Raw genomic sequence first — 17,846 nt, forward strand, 5'->3', positions numbered from 1 at the left:
TTAACTTCTAGCTAAAGATATACATTCAAAAGTTGGGGAAAAAATTAGCAGTGCAGAGTAATAGCCAGGAGCGAAATGTGTCCCACTGCAGAATGCCATTATATAATAACCTTATGCCCTTTATTGTGACAGGAGCTGAGTTGGATGTTTTGCTGGAAAATGACAGCGATAGAATTTTGACAGAAATTTATCTGTCCTCCTAGACTGTGGAATTCATAACATACTTTTTGTCCAACTTATGTAATGTTCATATGTGATGTTCATTTACAAATCTAAGATTTTAATTGGTCGTTGCTTTCATTGGGTAGATTTATGTAAGCATAATTCTACTAAATTAGGTACCACAATTTAAGAATAGTAACAATATATTTTTCCACTCTAGAAAATACACTTTAAATAATTTTAACCCACTATAAACATTTTGATAGTAGTTTTTAGAGACCACTCATAAAGCATTTTTTAAAAAAGCAGTAAGATTGGGCAGTGTTTGAACACAGGGTAATAATTCATACCAATTATATTGCTAAACAAAGTCTCAGGCCCAGTAATATATCATAATTCATACCTTATGGTCTGATAGCAATTAAAATACCATCATTAAGTATATTGCAAACACACATAATTGTTGAAATCTTGCTTATGTGGAATAACATTCGGTGCTTTGTTAAGCAGAATAGTACCTCTGTTCATTTTGTTGACAGTGTTGTAATCATTAGAGAACCATTCCGGGAGTACCTTTAATACACGCACAGATTCGGACTTTATCTCATGTTTTTAGGACTCTTCATACTGTTTCTACTATCGTGGCTATTCATGCTTTCGAGTCTGCTGCCTGTCTGGTCATGTCAGAACAGGTACAATGACAGGGTTCTACAGGAAGGTTAACACACACCTGAATGTGGTCTAGAACGTCTTCAAAGGGCTTGTTCTCTGCCTCTGGAAGGTCAACAAACATTAGATGAGACAAAAGGATTCCTAGACTCAGCCCATACAAACTCTCCGGGATGCCCGTGGTACCTCTAGCAGGTGACAGACAGGTCAGCCTACACCTACCTTCACAAGCCCTAAACTGCGACCAGGTTAACAAAACAGAGGGCGGTGTCATTGGGACCCACACATGCTGGGGACGGCCTACTCCACGTAAGCTTTCCCTGTCTTACCTCACAGTTTCACACAGCACTGTATCCCCCAAGAGTCATTTAGTTTGAAGATTTTAAAGATATATTTTGAGATAATAAGCAGAACATTTCTGCATATCAAGTTAACCTGGCATGGACTTTGGAACCACAAAGATGAGGGTTTACGTTCCGACAGCCTACTTAAAGCTTGAATTCCAGGATGAGTAGGTAGACGGTAATTACCACGGAGGCCGATGTCTGCGTGAGGAATAATGCGTGCAAAGCGCCCGCACAACGATAGCAAGTGTTCAGTGCGCACTGGAAACAAATGCTCAAAAGGTGCAATGCTTCAACAGTTTGCTTTTCACCCCGGTCCAAATAAATACACTGTGTGTGTTGGGGTGGGGGGAGATCAGTCCAGACTTCTGATCCAGGATCATTAGGTGGCTACAATGTGCAAGGCGTGGGCAAGGAAGCCACGTACGTCAAGGAAAGTTGGTTCTTCCATCACTTGGTGGCTGAGGTTAGGAAGTCAGGTGCTAGGGAGAGTGTGGAGAGAGGCGGCGTGTGGGGCTCTGCTGGAGGTGAGCAGAATGCCTCCCTGTTGGGCGGCATCAGGAAGGTCGTTGCCCGTTAACCGTGTATTACCTGTGCCTTTTCATTTTCTGTATTTTGATGCTTTAACCACCCCGCTCTCCTGCCTCTGAGTCAAGTCCTACAGATAGTAAACATCGCCAACCAATCCGGAGCCCACACAAACCACCTTCTTCATGGGTGGCTCGCTCTCTAGCCACTGACCCCTGCCCCCATCCCCCGGCCCAGGGCCAGGTACCAGACAACCAGGGACAGCCTCTGACCTGGAGTCCCTGAAATTATTCAAACTTGCCGATTCTACACCTGCAAACCCTGCCTCCCTCAGTCCTTCCCAAGGGCATCACAATCTAGGCTTGGCCCGCGGGTCCCCTGGCCCCTCGGCCCCCTGGCTGACCCAGGGACGTAAGAAATTACCTTTTTAATGGAAATCGTCTCTGGATCTGGCAGCCTATAATTATTTCTAAGTGACAAACATATTATTCTTAATGCTGACGTTTGCTTGCAGTTATACCTGCAATAATCATAAAACCTTTATTTTAAAATAAACCCCTAGCGCCCGAAGCCTGCAGAGGGCTGCGAGCACAGAGGAAGGCAGGCCGCGGGGACAGGATGGCTTCACTGCCCCTGCTCGCCGGGCCAGGGAGACAGAAGCAGCCGCAAATAAATACCACCACCGAAGGACGTGGCTGCACCTTTTATTGGTACGGTGACTTTTCAGAGGCTGGTATGAACACAAAGTTCCAAGCAGCAAGACACCATGGTCTGGTGGCACTGCTGAGGACTTCCCGACTGCCACAGAAGCACACGGATAAACGGGCGGTTGTGTCACGGGAGGGTTGCGCAGATAAGAGCAGGTGAGCCATGCAGCGCAGCTCCGAGGGGACGGCCACCCTGGGATGCGGCGTCACCGCCCCGAGCTGCGCGTCTCCGCGAGCTCCTTCGGACCGTGCGGACCTCCGCGGTGACCCTGTCCCACCGCCGGCTATGAACGTGAAGCCCCCCGCGCCTCACTGAGTTCCCGGAGCCGAGGGTGACGCGCGGAGAGGAGGTGGCCGCCCGCAGCTGGCCGTGCACGTCAGCAGAGACACGTGCGTCCCCAGCCAGCCGGTCGCAAACCCGGGGCTCAGTCCCTGTGTGCGCAGGCTGGACGCTGGCGAAGCAAAGCAACGACACAGTCTCGAGGGGCTTAGGTCCTTTAGGGGAAAAGAGGGGGGGAGGAAAGAAAATTCTAGAAATGATTTTTTGTTTTAAACGTGTGTTTTGAAGGGAGCACCACCAATTGCATAAAGTTATAAAACGGTCAGAAACAGGTAAATAACGATCGGCTTTGTAATGCCAACAAAACACACCACCCACAAAGAAATCAAACGTCCGTCGCGGAGGGTGTGTCCCGGGAGGCGGCGGGCGCACAAGGAGCACGTGGTCGCGCTCCGAAACACGGCCCAGCGCGCGCCCCGCCGCGGCCCCTGGCGCTGCCCCCGCGCGGCTCCGGCCCTGCCCCTGCGGCCGCGAGGGGGGCTGCTCGCGGGGCCCGAGGAGCCGAGCGCGCGCCACCCACGGGGAGAAAGGACACGCGCGCGCGCACCCGCGGAGCGCGGCGGCCTCTGCGCGGTCCCGGGCCGCTCGGGGCAGGTGCGCGCGGGAAGCGCCCGGGCCGGGGGGGCGCGCGGCCCCTCACGTGCCGGAGTCCCACAGCTCGGGGGGCAGCCGGCCGCAGGACGCGCCCTCGGGCTTCTTCACCAGCGTGGGCTTCTTGCAGGGCGGAGGGGGGGGCGCCCTGGGCTCCGAGGGCTGCAGGAGGTGCGGCCAGTCTTCCGTCCCCTCGCACAGCTTCCGCCTCCAGTCCAGGAGCTCCTGCAGGGCGGCGCTTTCGTTCTCCGAGAGCCGCAGCTGATGGATTACCTGCGGGAGGGAAGAGGGAGACTTGCAGCAGCAGGTGCTGTGAGCCAGAGGGGAGAGAGGGAGAGCCCCACGGCGCGGGATGGGGGGCGCTGGCTACCAAGCCTCCAGGCGCTGCTGCCCCGGGAAACTGCCCTGTGAAGGTGGCAAACAGAACAAAGTAGGGAGGGCAGGGACACTGGCTAAGGAGATACACCTCCAGGTAATTCCAGAAGCGGGCACATGTCTGCGTGCCCTTTGCCCTCTATTATGATATACATTCTTATGACATCCCATACTTTTTCCTCATTTATCACAACTGTGAGGCTAGTTTTAGGTTTTTGGGTTTCTCAAGGTTCCCCTGATTCTAGGGTCCTCCCATCTGTGCAGAACTAGTCAACATCTTTTAAGGGAGCATGACCCTACTGACTTCGATGCTCCAGCTTGTGCGGGGAAATCAAAGCAGGGATCTCAGCCAGCAGCTGGGTGCTCTCTGACCTTGTGCCCACAGAGACAGAACTTTAGGGACCCTTGCAGGAGAGCATCATGATGCAATTGTATGGGCTTAGTCCTCTCGCTTCCTTATGCTACCGTTTTTCTGGCCATTCTAGAGTGAGTGTGCGGGACTTCACAGTGGGAATACTGGGGAGAATTCAGAAGAAACAAGACGTCTCAACCCACTTTGAAAGTACCTCCTGCTTTGTTCTGGTGCCCCTTCCAGCCACCACAAAACGAACGACAGTAAATGAAAGCAGGGCATAGCGGTTGGCTCCTATGTGAAAGCAGTCACTCAGAAGCAGCGAGGCTAATCAGTGGTCCAGTTCGAGAACCAACACCTTAACCCGGACATCTGATCCTACCGTCTACCCACGGAAGAACTTAAAGCTAGAATAAGTGGATGGGCAGAACGTCAAGACATGGGGGTAAACCACAGAAGCCGGGAAGCCAAACCCATACCCGCAGTGCATAACTAGGTTTCTGGAGCTGGCTGCCAGCAAAAGGAGGTTCCCCATATTGAATGTACAGATAACCAGAAAAACATCGTAAGTGTGGAAAACAGGACTGTGACTGTCTCTCCCTGAAGGGACCTCCAGGAATCAAGGCTGAAGCAGCACGCACCTCCCCCCCCCCAAGGAGAGGGGATGTTTCTCCAGTCTCCGGGACTGCACCAGAACGACGTGGAAATGAGACATCCCCCTGCGGGGAAGGCTCCCATGGAAGCCAGACTGACTCTACGCTCAGGAAGTGAGCCAAGAAAGGGAGGGTGTAAAAAATATCTTTTTAATAAACACTTTAGAGTGCTAGGTACCAGGTACTTTTCTAAGCACGTGAGAAACATTAACTCAGCAATCCTCCAGAGAGCTCTCCACAGCACTGCTAGCTCGCCTTTAGCAGATGAGGGTATTGGGGCACAAGGAGGTAAAGCAGTTTGCCCAAAGTCACATGAAAAATGGTGACTGGCTCCAGAGTCTGCCTTCTGAGGTACTACTCTACACTGTTGTCCAGGAGCCGATATGTGCTAAAGACCAGCGTCCCTATGTCATGCTCTCTTTCTCCTTTGCCCACACGGGATTCAGTGTAATCTGTACTCTTCCTTCACTACTGTATTTTAGCTCCTCTACTTTCTCGTGTACACTTGGTGGCTACTTTCAGCTGCAATCTCGTTCACTCTATGGGTATTGAACACCTATTTATATGTTCCTTGGCCCATGTTCAGCACATAGTAGCAATCTGCAAAAAATACTGTCACGGCATTTATTCTTATGAGAGAGTATGTATTGATGGAAGAATATTTTTACCATCTCAGCTGATTTTTTCCCCCAACTTCCTTGAGATATCCTTTTTGTTAAGTATCATAACTTCACATTCATCTAATTAGAAGCAAAACAAGAAACCTTCACATCTGCATAGGGTTTTGCAGATCATGACAGTTTACTGCTCCCATTGTAAAGATGAAAAAAAAAAAAGAGACAAATTACCCAAATCATATATTTAGAGTATCCGATAGCTCTGGCAAGCTGAGAACCAGGGAAACAAAAATTCTGGATGGGGAAAATCTTTCTGAACCGGTAACTACCAGCTGGTTTTTTTTTTTCCCCTCTCCTGGAACATTTGCCAATTCCGAGTTCTTCTGTGGGTCTAGAGAGCCCTTTCTAGAAGAAAGAGAAACCATACAATATGTTGCAGTTGTAGGAGATTAGAGACACAGATTTGGAATCTGAGGACCCTCAAATGATGGCCATTTTCCCCAAGAGACATTTGTTAAGTTCTCCAGCTATATGCATGAGTGGTGCCTTAGGCCAAAAGCTTACAAAAAGCAGAGTGAAATCTCCTACAGTGTTCAAGGTGCCTCAGAAGCAAAAAATCTGATGGGGGGCAGGGGTGGGGGGAGGATAGCCTCAAGCACCTGACTAGTCTCATCTTCGAGACTTGCAGATTTTGCACCTGAGTGGGGCACAGCCTGGAGAGCAGGCCAGGACCTCTGAAATGCACAGCTGGAGCACATCTGCACTTTTCCAGAGCTAAGGAACAAAAAGACCCACAGGCTCTCTGCAGATCAGAGGCAAAGCCGAGGCAGGCTGATCCTGCACCGCGGCTCAATCTGTGATTGGACTGAGGACGTCCTCCCTCGCCTCGGCCTCCTAACGGGATGTTGGAAGCTTTCCAGTAGAGAGCATCCTCTGCAGCATCTATAGTTTGTTGACCCACTAAGCTTTACTTTGCGATCAGAAATTACATCTGGAGAGACAAGGAAATTCACTAAAGATCGAAGGATAAGACAGATTCAAAGATGATCCAGATTTAGCGTTAGTCGATAAAGACCTTAAAATACCTATGATGAAATGCTTAGGAGGGAGGAAATGATGGACAAACAGAAGAGACAACAGAACAGACACACATAAAAGGAATTCCAGAAGGAAAAGATAGACAAAGAATGTGACAAGGCAGTCCTCAAACAGATAAGTTTCCAAAACTTACAAAGGGCATCAATACACACACTTAAGAGGCTCAGCAAACCATACAAAAGGCAAACACACACACAGGCCATCACCAGCAGTAAGAAAGCACGAGGCGGAGCCTGTTAAAACAAAGACAAAGGAAAAAGCTTTAAAATCCAAAGGAAAAAGACACATTCCCTTCAGAGGAACAACAATGAGAGGGTAAGCTGACTTCTAAGCAGAAGCCAGGCAATAGCAAATCACAGAGTAAAGTACTGGAAGAAAGTAATTCAGCCTAAAACTCTACTTTCAATAAAAATACCTCTTACAAGGTGAAATAGAGATATTTTTAGACAATAAAAAGGAGGAAATTGGCCATCAGAAGTCTCCCACTTTTTTTTAAGGTGAAGGAAAATGATCCTGGATGGAAAAATTGAAATTTTTTTTTTTGAAAAATTGAAATTTAAGAGAGAATTAAGGACACCGGACATCCATGGGTAAATAGAAGTTAGATGCTTGGGGTGTCTTATAGACTATAATTTGTAGAACAGGAATGCATGCCAGTGATAACCTGTAAAAGCCAGGAGGGGTTATGTGGAGTTTAGAGGTTGTAGGGTTCTAGCAGTATTAGGAAAGTGGCCAAAGTAACAAAAATCCCCTAAGATGCAGTAAGTCAAAAATGCATGGTCTCTTCTCTAGTAAAACTATAGAACACGCAGGGAGAGAATGTGTAATTAGCAAGTTATATGTAGAAAATGTGAAATAATAAATATTCCATTAATCTAAAAGACACAAGAAGGATGCAAAAATAATATGCAAATGGAGGCCAGGTCTAACAAGACAGAGTAAAGCATAAAAAGTAAGACCAGCAGAATCCACATCTCCACCGAGCAGATGGTGTTGCTCTTCCGGGGCCGGATGGCACGGGTTGTATTTATGTTCATGCCGGGGCATGGGAGAGCCATACAAGTTTGTCCCCACACCAAGCACAGAGCACATCCATTCTGTGTCTCTTCTCAATCCTAGACTCTTCAGCAGCCCTTCGTAATGACCAAAAATATACGCGAGGTGTGACCCTCTGCCAAGGCTTTCCTAACAGGAACACGTTTTCAGATAGAGCCACTCCACGGCTGCTGATCTGACAGAGGCTGTTGGGGAGGGCTTTTGACATAAAATGTCCAAAATCCCCTAAGTTACGGCTTCACCGTTCGGAAAAAAAAAAAAAAAAAATGCTCTCTACCCTTTCAAAGCCTCTCAGTGTTTACTAAAAATATCTGAATTCCCAAGTACATTATAAAAGGTGAAACTTATATACCCAAACCATTAGAAAGCATTTTCTTAATGAGGATATTGATGTCTTGAATAATGTAATAAGTAAAGAAGAACACCATCTTTGAATCAACAACCAGGAACTTTTGATGCTTCCTTGATAAGCAGAAATTTGACTGATGTTCTCAATAATCAACTAATGCTCAGAATAAACCCCTTCATTGAGAGATCCCATGGAACTTTATTGTCTATTATAGAGATTAATAGGTATTGAGTAAAACCTAATAGGTACATAAGGATAGTTGCCAGGATGGTATAAATGAGATGGTAACATACTAACATTATTGATCTTCCTTTAAAAAAGAAAAAGAATTTTCACAGGTTATTCCTTAAATGAAGGTTAAAATTCTGTTTACGGATACATGATAGGTCACTACTTGCAACATAATGAAGTTCAGAGGACATTTTAAAGTTATGATCTGTGAGACAATAAATAGAAGATCAGAAGATAAGAACAGTGTGCCCTGACGAATGATGTTTAATCTGCTTTATTTAGATTTATTGAATTTATTCGATTGTGAGGCACAAAAATCACATTTGTCACAAGTAGTAAAAGAGCTTCAATATTTTAGAATAGCAAACAAATGCAACTATATGGATATTATTTAAATGATGGTCAAGTACTATACAAGCACTACAAAGTATTCACTATGTTCCCCAGCGCTATAAAAACATCAGAATCAGTGTTTCTCCATTCTTTAAATTTCATATCCTATTGGTAATAACAAAAACCCTCACAGCTTCCTCTACCATTATTTCATGTTTCATGATAAATTAAGTATGATCATTAAAAAGGCAATAATGATTTTTTAACAAAAATTTTGGTTTTGGAAACAGACTTGTAACTACAGATAACACAGTGCTGGTCAGCAGAGGGGAGGTGGGTGGGGGATGGGGGAATAGGGGATGGGGACTGAGGGGTGCACTTATCATGATGAAAACAAAATTTTTTTAAATTTAGTTTTGGTATTGAAAGGGAACCATTTCTTTTCAGAAAGAGAGGAACTGATGCTGGGGGTCAGGGATGCAGCTGGAAATGAGCGCCTAGAGTCCGTGGGCTTCACCCCCCTCTCATTTATCCTGATTTTTTTGCTGGCCACAGGTGCCATATTGGTGTCTTTGAACTTGAAGCTTGTTTACCATTGCTTCAAAGATTTATCTCCACCCCGGGTCACTGCAGACAGCTAGTCACTTATTTATTTTCTTTTGGGGCATGTTCTATATTATAGTGTTTGGACACAAAATCATTATCTTTCAGAACCAAAAGGCAAATGTTATGACTGGGAACGTAAAAACTGTCCCATACCTATGAACCCTTGGGTGTCCACACTGTCCCATCCCTGTGCCCCATGAATGTGACAAGTACCCTGTCTTTAAAGGAACTCTGAAGCATGCAAAACACACAACTGTCTTAACTTGTTGCACAGGCTATAGAGAAGGAGATGATGTCTTTTAAAACTTTTTTTCCCCCCATTTACCTGGGAAACAGGGCTTATGAAGGAGGGTCTGGAGAAACTTCACAGAGGAGGTATCATTTGCTCTGAATGTTGAAAAGTGAGGTTGCCACCAGTTGGAAAGGGGGAAGGAAGAGGTGAGAAGAGGCGTTTCCACAGGACTTGATGTAGACAAGTGCCAAGGGGGACCCTGGACTTCATCCTTTCACAAAGTGTCATGGGTCCATGAGCGCTCTGGGGCTCACTCCCTCGAACAGAGGCAGCATGGTTGAAAACCCAGCCCCTAGAACTGGAGTGCTGGGCTGGGGTCCCACATTTGCCACCAAGCCCATCAGCTTCCTCACCTGTAAAGTGGGCTCACAGTAACGGTCTACCTCAACAAAACCGGTGACAATTTACAGGGCGAATGTGTGTGGGCTACTTAAAAGAGTGCCTTAAAAAAGTAGCCAGTGCCCTATAAATGTGGGGTCTAATGATTCTGTCATTGTTAGCTCTTGGACTTGAGAAAATCCCTAAACATTGCTGAATTATGATTATCCTGATGAGTCAATTATATATATATATACACACACATATATACATACACACACACGCACACACATGTATATACATATATATAATTTAAAACTAAAGAAAGTTATACAGGAAGAAATGAAAGGTCCAGAGGTTCTTTGAATTTCAAGATAAAACAGATTTTAGTGAATAACTGAAATAACTGTTAAATGTAATGTTTCTGAAATTGGCGTTTGTATTTCGGGGGTCCTCTAGTTCTCTGGATAATCGAATATTTTTTGCATTTTTCTTTTCATGATATTTTTTCAAAAGCACTATAATCATGCTTTGGATCATTTGAATACCTACTTTTTAAGCTAGTGCTCAGCGAGACTTTATTCTCAAACTTCGTATTTTATTTACAAGCAGGATGACCCACGGAATATTACTGATATCGTTGCAGACGAATGAGAAAAGAGTAAGATGGGTTTACTATGCAAATAAGGCATTCTCCTCCGAGAAAGAGCTAAGTGATATGACGGCCTGGGTGAGATTAGCAGTTGCCTAGCAGTTCAAGCTGAGAGAAGTGGTAGAGGCTTGGGTTCACCAAGGGCACGGGATGGTAGAAATGGACCCAAGTTCATGGAATCTGAGCCAGGACCACACTCACTTTGTCATAGTAATTTCATTCCAGCTAAACCAAATCATACCTAGCATGAATGTTGTAAACTTTAATTTTTTGTTTTTGTAGGTTTTTGTCAGGTTGAATTTGTAAATTTGCTTTGGTTTTACGCTGTAATGAGAGGTGAAAGGATACAGAGATCTTACATAACAATGTGTGTCTACATTTAATTACCATCATAATAAGTTAACTTAAGAAATGTTCAGGGTTAAGGGGAATCTTGTTTCCATTTTAAAAAGGTCATATAGGGGTGCCTGGGTGGCTCAGTCGGTTAAGTGGTTAAGCATCTGCCTTCTGCTAAGTTCATGATTCCAGGACCCGGGGATTGAGCCCCGTGTCAGGCTCCCTGCTCAGTGGGGAGTCTGCTTCTCCCTCACCCTCTGCTCCCCATGCTTGTGCTCTCTCTCAAATAAATAAATAATATCTTTAAAATAAAATAAAATAAAATAAAAAGAGTCACATAAGATATGTAAGTGGGAAAATGTTGATCCATGTGGGTAGAAATCCTTGGAGGTAGAATGTGTTGCTTGCTCAGACCAGGGGTGTCCTTTCGAGTCCAGAGTGAGTAAATTAATCTCTACTCAGCACCGGGTGCCCAGTGTGCTTGGAGAGCTTAAACAGAGCTCGTGTATGAATACCCAGGGGCATGCTTGAGAGAAGGGAGAAAGTTGATCACAATCGTCAACCTTGAAAGAACTGGCTGGAAATTTAAGCAAACAGGCATTGATTTGGGCAATCTGAATTGGGACTTGGGAGACGGATTCAGGTAGAAACCTGACTCCCATGCGCCGAGGAGGACAGGGCAGAGTTATAAAGGCGAGGGTCACGAGTGCTGTTCTCAGTTAGGTCCTCCATATAAAACAGGGATTGAGACTAGCTTAACTGGGGTTGGTTGGGTTCATATACAAATTAAGGATACAGAGACTTTTGAAAGCTGGTTCCTTTTGAAGTGAAGAAAGCAAAGGACTCAGGTGTCCTGGTGAGGAAGCACTCAAGTCCAGGCAGAGGGCTCGCTGCAGGCAGAAAGTTCCAGGTTCCTCCCTGGAGGAGGATGTGCATAAATTCTTCCTCCTTATGGCCTCCCGATGCTATTTTAAAAAAGACTCTTTTAACTGGGTTTGCTCGCCCTGTATTGAAATCTCCTCTCTTTCACAGTATATGAAATTTGTGTTTTCATTTTTAAAAAAATAAACTTAGGGACATTGGGCACCTCCCCACCATCAAGGACAGGGAAGGAAAGGAAGAGAGAGCCTTCAAGTAATACCAGACCGACCCTGAGCAAATTCTTACACTTGAGATGTAGTTCTCATGTCATGGATTCAGATAAGGCCCTTTCAAACACCATAAAACCCTGGGAACTTATTAAAAATGCTCTGCTCCCTGAAATCACATTGGGTGTGGGTGGTCCCAGACCCATTAGTTACTCTGAATTCAGACATGCCTAGATGGCTTTGAATGGCTAGTGAGTGGGGCCATTGAAAGACAGTGGGATGGTCTCCCCAGACTTCGGGGTGGCCAACGAGTGCCAGGCCTCTGACGATCAGACAAGCTTATCCTATGCAGTGGTCTGAATGTCTGTGTTCCCCCAAAATTCATACGTTGGAATCCTCACCCCCAGTGTGGTGTTATTTGTGGTTGGGGCGTTTGGGAAGTGGTCAGGTCATGAGGGTGGAGCCCCCGTGAATGGCATTAGTGCTTTTATAAAAGAGATCTCACAGAGCTCCTTCACCCCTTCCCCCTGTGAGGACACAGAGAAGTCTGCAGCCGGAAGGGCCCCCTCCCCTGACCCTGCCGGCACCCCGATCTTGGACTTCTAGCCTCCAGAACCCTGAGAAATACATTTCTGTTGTTGATAAGCCACCCAGTCTGTGGCATTTTGTTACAGCAGCCCGGACAGACTAAGACGTCCCATGCCCAGAATTATTATTTTTGGATGGCATGGGGAAAAAAAGTGATACTATTGTATAACAGGTACAAACCCCAGGCTTCTAGACAAGGGTGCAGACCATCTGTCAGCTTCAATGCCTTTGAAAGCAGTATCAGTGGAGGATCTAATAATATACCCGGAAATTATTCTGTGATTTTTTTTTTAAAGATTTTTTTATTTATTTGACAGAGAGAGACACAGCAAGAGAGGGAACACAAGCAGGGGGAGTGGGAGAGGGAGAAGCAGGCTTCCCGCGGAGCAGGGAGCCTGATGTGGGGCTCGATCCCAGGACCCTGGGATCATGACCTGAGCCGAAGGCAGACGCTTAATGACTGAGCCACCCAGGCGCCCCTATTCTGTGATATTTATTTTTAAATTTGACATTCAAAAGAAATATGAAAGCTTCAAAGCTTAAAAGCCACTTGGCGATTTGGCATGGGAAAATAGAAAGTCACCGTTCACTGGGAGCTGGGACAACCGGACCCCTCAAAGGAACTGACAGATGGAGGCATTGCTGGGCCCTGGAGTCGCCCCCACGTGCTGTGCACGGGACGGGGGCAGGTGGCCTCTGCAATCTACAACCTCCTGTCAGCTTAGACCCTCAAACCTTTCTGCTCTCAAGGAGAGATCACGGGAGGGGAAGCGACGCCATCCACACTCAATAAACAGGTGCCTCTGCACGCCCGTTTCAAGCTCCCAGCAGGTGTGAGCAGACACGTGAACGACCACGGTCCAGACACGTCCCCGCGGGCTGGAATACTCATCCTCAGACAATATCCCCTCCTTTCAGCGGGGTCTTAACAAGAAGATTACTTCACTGATACAGTAATCCCGAGAAAACAGTGCCCCTTATAACACTGGCTATTACTACCTCAGTAACTCACTATGGGGGTTTTCAAAAGAAAAAAAAAAAAGGATTTTATTCTGTGTTTGAGAAAATCTTGCTGTTTTGATATTTAGAAGTTCAAGACATGAATCTAGCGTCCATTTCCCTACCTGACTTGTAAAGTATTTTGTGCCTTCTAATGTCCAGAGGTATCAGGCGAACATGAGGACAAGTATCTGATAAAGGGATGTAAAAACTGAGTTCATGAAAGTTCTACATCTCAAGTGGGACGTTTATCATTAGTTTGTTTGCTTTGCACGGTCAAAATCCACTGAATCTCTCACAACCCAGAGGGAAACCCAATGTGATGTAAAGACGTCATGAGGTTTATTACTTATATATCTTTTTATTAATTTTCAATAGTTTTCTATGGTGTCATTAATAGAAATCTAGGAGATGAACTAATTAAAAAATGAGATATAAATTTCTTTACTTCCCGTGGATATGCATTTCTGTGAATAATATTAATACATGTAAATTAACAATTTGCTGCTGATTTTTACCTTAAGTCTTTCCCTTCCAGGATAAAAATAGACTTTGTTAAATAATTCATATGTAAAATCATGTTGCTGTTCATTTGTCACAGAGTTGATTTTTCTATTGACTATTCACCCAAAGGTGAAAAGAGGCATTTACTGACATTTATGGAAATTAAAAGAAGGAAGCTTCTTGGCTGACTGAATAGTGAACATTAGTGTTTCAAATGCAAATCCCATTTCTACTTGATGCTAACAAGATGTTGCAGGAATAAAAACGTTAAAAAGTGAAATTCGAAAATCACAGTTTGTAAAGCCAAAGTCTACCTCAATAGATCCTAAAGAAGTGGCTTAAAGTAACATATGATTAAAAAAACTTTGATTAAAGGGTTGTATATTTTCATACTTCTAAAAACATTTAAGAAAATGATCTGAATGTGAAAACAGAATTTCTGGTTTAGGCAAAAGAGAGTTGATCCTTTCTAATTCAGAAATAGCTATTTATACAGCGATTCAATTAAGTTCATCTTGCTATTTTTTTCTCTTATTGCCATTTGGCTTCCTTTATTGCCAAAGAGTTAAATAAAGGGAAAAATATCTCTTCAAAGGCACTTTACAAATTCTCTTGTAAACAAGAGTAGCTATCTCTGGACACCAGGCAGTGAAGAGAGGGACAGAAGATTTTAGCTTTTTACCTTATCTGTATACTTTGATTTCTTAAAAAAGATAGTAACTGTTCTTAACTTTCATAAGATAGTCACCATTCTTAACGTTCATAACTTTTCATAAGTAACTGTCGTAAGTATTGGAACACATTTAATATCATTTAAATGGACATTTATTTGCATTTTGTGGTTGATTTTAGGTTAATAGCTTTGAATAAAAATGGACTCTGATGAGTGAATGTATATTTCTTCCTATTAATGGAAAGTTATAAAATAGAAATTTACAATTGTACTATACATCATGCAATGTAATTAATTTGTGACACTTCGGGATATGGATTTTGTATGAGTTCGGGTCTTTTACCTCAATTCATTTAAGAAAATATGGCAGTATCAGTGTAAGTGACTAAATTGTAACAAAAACTGATAACATATATTTAGGGTATGTTTATAGTAATGACATATTATAGTAATGGGGTTCAAATCCATGGAATATATAGAAAAACATAAATCTATTATATTGGAAATACAGAAAGTAATAGCATTACGATTTCTTTTAAAACATTTTTCTTGGGATTTTATAGGGGACTCACTGCAAATACCGGAGGTATTATTGAGGACAATTAATCTACTAGCTTTTCTCTCTCCAAAGAAAAGATGTATTCATATAATTTGTGTGTTCAAAAATCTTCAATGCGACCACTTTGCCTGGTCTAAGCAATCAAGTCTACACACTTTAGGAGGTTACAGAAAGTCCTGTATTTTCTGGCCACACTGATTATTCCGGCTTCTTTACCATCCATTCTCACAGACTCTCTCTGTCAGTCCAATCAGATGTAGCCACACCTAGAATTCTATTTCTCTGTGCGGCAGTCCCAGGTCGTATGCCCGAATACAGAATCCTCTGAGGTTTCTGAGGGCCAATTTCTAACATCATCTTCATGATATTTATTCTTCAAGCATTTTCACATGTTACTATTCTAGTAGTTTCTCATAACCATGTGAAATAAGCAGGCTCTGTATTATTAGCCTCATTTCATAGATGCTGAAATTCATCTTTAAAGCCCAAACTCACTTGGCTAGTAAGTGGTGTAGTCAGAACACAAATTCAAGTACACTGAGTTTAGTCGACCTTTGGGGGTACTAATCAATGACTTTGGCCTCCGAGAATGCGTGCTGATCAGTGAACACGAGTTCTTTCAGTGAATGTGAAGTGGAGGGCACTGTGATGCATTCTACAGGACTGAGAACCACATAGTGTGACCTGCTTCCTCAAAGGGCTTCCATGCAAACTGAGCAACAAGACATAAAATCAGAAAGAGTTAGATGAATAAAGATGCTTAAACGTCACACAACCACAAACCCGTCATGAGGGAGTGCAGCATTCATTAATTAACACAGTATATGCATAATTATTGTTGTTGGAATACAGAGGAGACATGACTCATTTCAAGGTGATATACTGGCCAAAAAATTCATATTGGGATGTGGGGTTTGATTTGGAGTAAAAGGATACATAGGATACAAAAAGAGGGAAGGACATTTGGGTTGAGTTCTATAAGGAGTGGTACTCGTGATAGTAAAGCACTCCACAGCTTTTGGAGGATGGAGGAGCCACGGAGAAGGAGCGTTTCCCCAACTTGTTCAACTAGCCAGGATCTGCATTGCTGTGTAGGACACAGTTTATCTGTTAATTTATTAATATCTCATTATATTTTTTTCTGGAAACAATCACAATCTGTATATTATGGCATTAGATATAATGAAATAAGAATGAGAAAAAAACACCTTAAGAAACTAGATGTTAATAAAATAAGCTAATCCAAGGAGATTTTTAAAAATCAGCTATAATTAAGAAATGGACATAGTTTAGCAACTCCATTGGCCATGGAATTCACAGCACTGGGGAAAACTTATTTTCTGTCCTCAACTGTGATTTTTTCCTTCCAAAATTTAGTTACCAGTGAGAAGCACCCACTTGAGAACTAGAGGTTAGCAAGGCACTCCTTCACAAGCATTGAACACATCAAAAAGGTCCTAAAAGTATGAAAACATTTCTTAGGGTGTCCAACTTGTTATAGGGCATTAACTTTGTCCTTGAGGAAAATTAAGTCTGTTGATTTTGAGGAATTTCTGAGAGACTATTTGTTAAGAGTTATAAGCTTTGGTTTTATATATATATACACCACTGATCACCACTTTGTATTAAATGTCTAATAAGCGATATTCTGATTCTGTCATTAGCAGGTATGATTTTTGATATCTTAAATAATTTTCATTACACAATGGAAGCTAAACTTAGAAAACTAAGTACTATAAATAATCATGCTTAGCAGCAACACATACAACATTAAACTAAATAAATAAGGAGGAGGTATCGGTTAGATGTTACAACAGGCAAATGACAAATACCACTGGTTCGGCAGGAACGATGTACATTGTTCGACTGAAGGCCAAAACAGGTGTTTCGGATCAGTGGACGGCCTTCTGTGTCGTCGTGCGTGTACTTTGCGCCTCCTGGGATCTTGTATCTAGCTTTTAGATGGGAAGGGACATGGTACGCTAGGCAAAGGGGGGTGTATGGGCCAAGCTTGGAAGGGATGCAGCTCACTATGGCTCCTGTTCTACTGAGTAGGTATCAATTACAGGTCTGCTCTGCACCCCGAGGGAAGCTGAGAAACATAGGCAGCTCTGTGTCTAAGAAGAAATGGACCTGATGGGCACAGTAGCAGTCACTGTGACTCTGGGGTCCATTACAGGGTCTTTAAGACATAGTCTTGGCAAATCACGCAGGTACAAATTCTAGACAACATAGGGAAAGGGAAAACAGATACCAGGAAGGACTGGGAAGGAGAAGAGACAAGATTTTGCCAAAGTAGGCAACACATGAGAGCAAATCTTTTTAATCAAGACTTCTTTCCAAAAATAGATAATAAAAATCACCTGGAAATGTATAAAATTAATTTAAATCCACTTGGGCTTCAAAATCTATGCTTTTTATATCATTGACTTCATGACACTTCTTCCCAATATCACAGTTCAGCTGTTCTAGAACCTATTTCTGACAGAGTCAGGAATATGAAATGACAGTGTCAAATAATAATGTAATCAGAGAAATCAGAAAAGAATCCTGTCTTCAAGGTCTATTAAGGTCAGAAAATAAATCCTTCTTTTATTTTGTATAAAATAAATCTTTTCACCATAATTAACTGATCACAATTTCAGCACAATGGAAAACTATCTGTTCCTTCAGCCAAAATCGTGCATTCAAAAATGCCGGGCCACATCAGCGTCCATCACCACACCTAACCAGTCAAGGAATATGCCGCCTAGGTTCCAGTTCTCTTGATCTTGAGCAACAGTAGAGTTATATTCGTCTATATTTTCCACTTACAGAAAAGGCAAA

The 17,846-nt window shown here is 43.4% G+C and overlaps 1 protein-coding gene across 3 annotated transcripts in view; it reads right to left on the bottom strand.

Moving 5' to 3' along the window:
* Window positions 1–2,391: 2,391 nt before the first annotated feature.
* The window catches only part of MYO16 (myosin XVI), a 574,226-nt gene continuing 558,771 nt past the window's right edge, over window positions 2,392–17,846 (bottom strand). For all 3 annotated transcript variants that reach the window (XM_078070087.1, XM_078070086.1, XM_078070088.1), the window contains one exon: window positions 2,392–3,614. In XM_078070087.1, coding sequence (XP_077926213.1) covers window positions 3,387–3,614 — 228 coding nt within the window. In that variant the 3' untranslated portion in view covers window positions 2,392–3,386. The remainder of the gene's footprint in view (window positions 3,615–17,846) is intronic.

Source organism: Halichoerus grypus, chromosome 4 (genome assembly GCF_964656455.1).
Source record: "Halichoerus grypus chromosome 4, mHalGry1.hap1.1, whole genome shotgun sequence".
NCBI lineage: Eukaryota > Metazoa > Chordata > Mammalia > Carnivora > Phocidae > Halichoerus > Halichoerus grypus.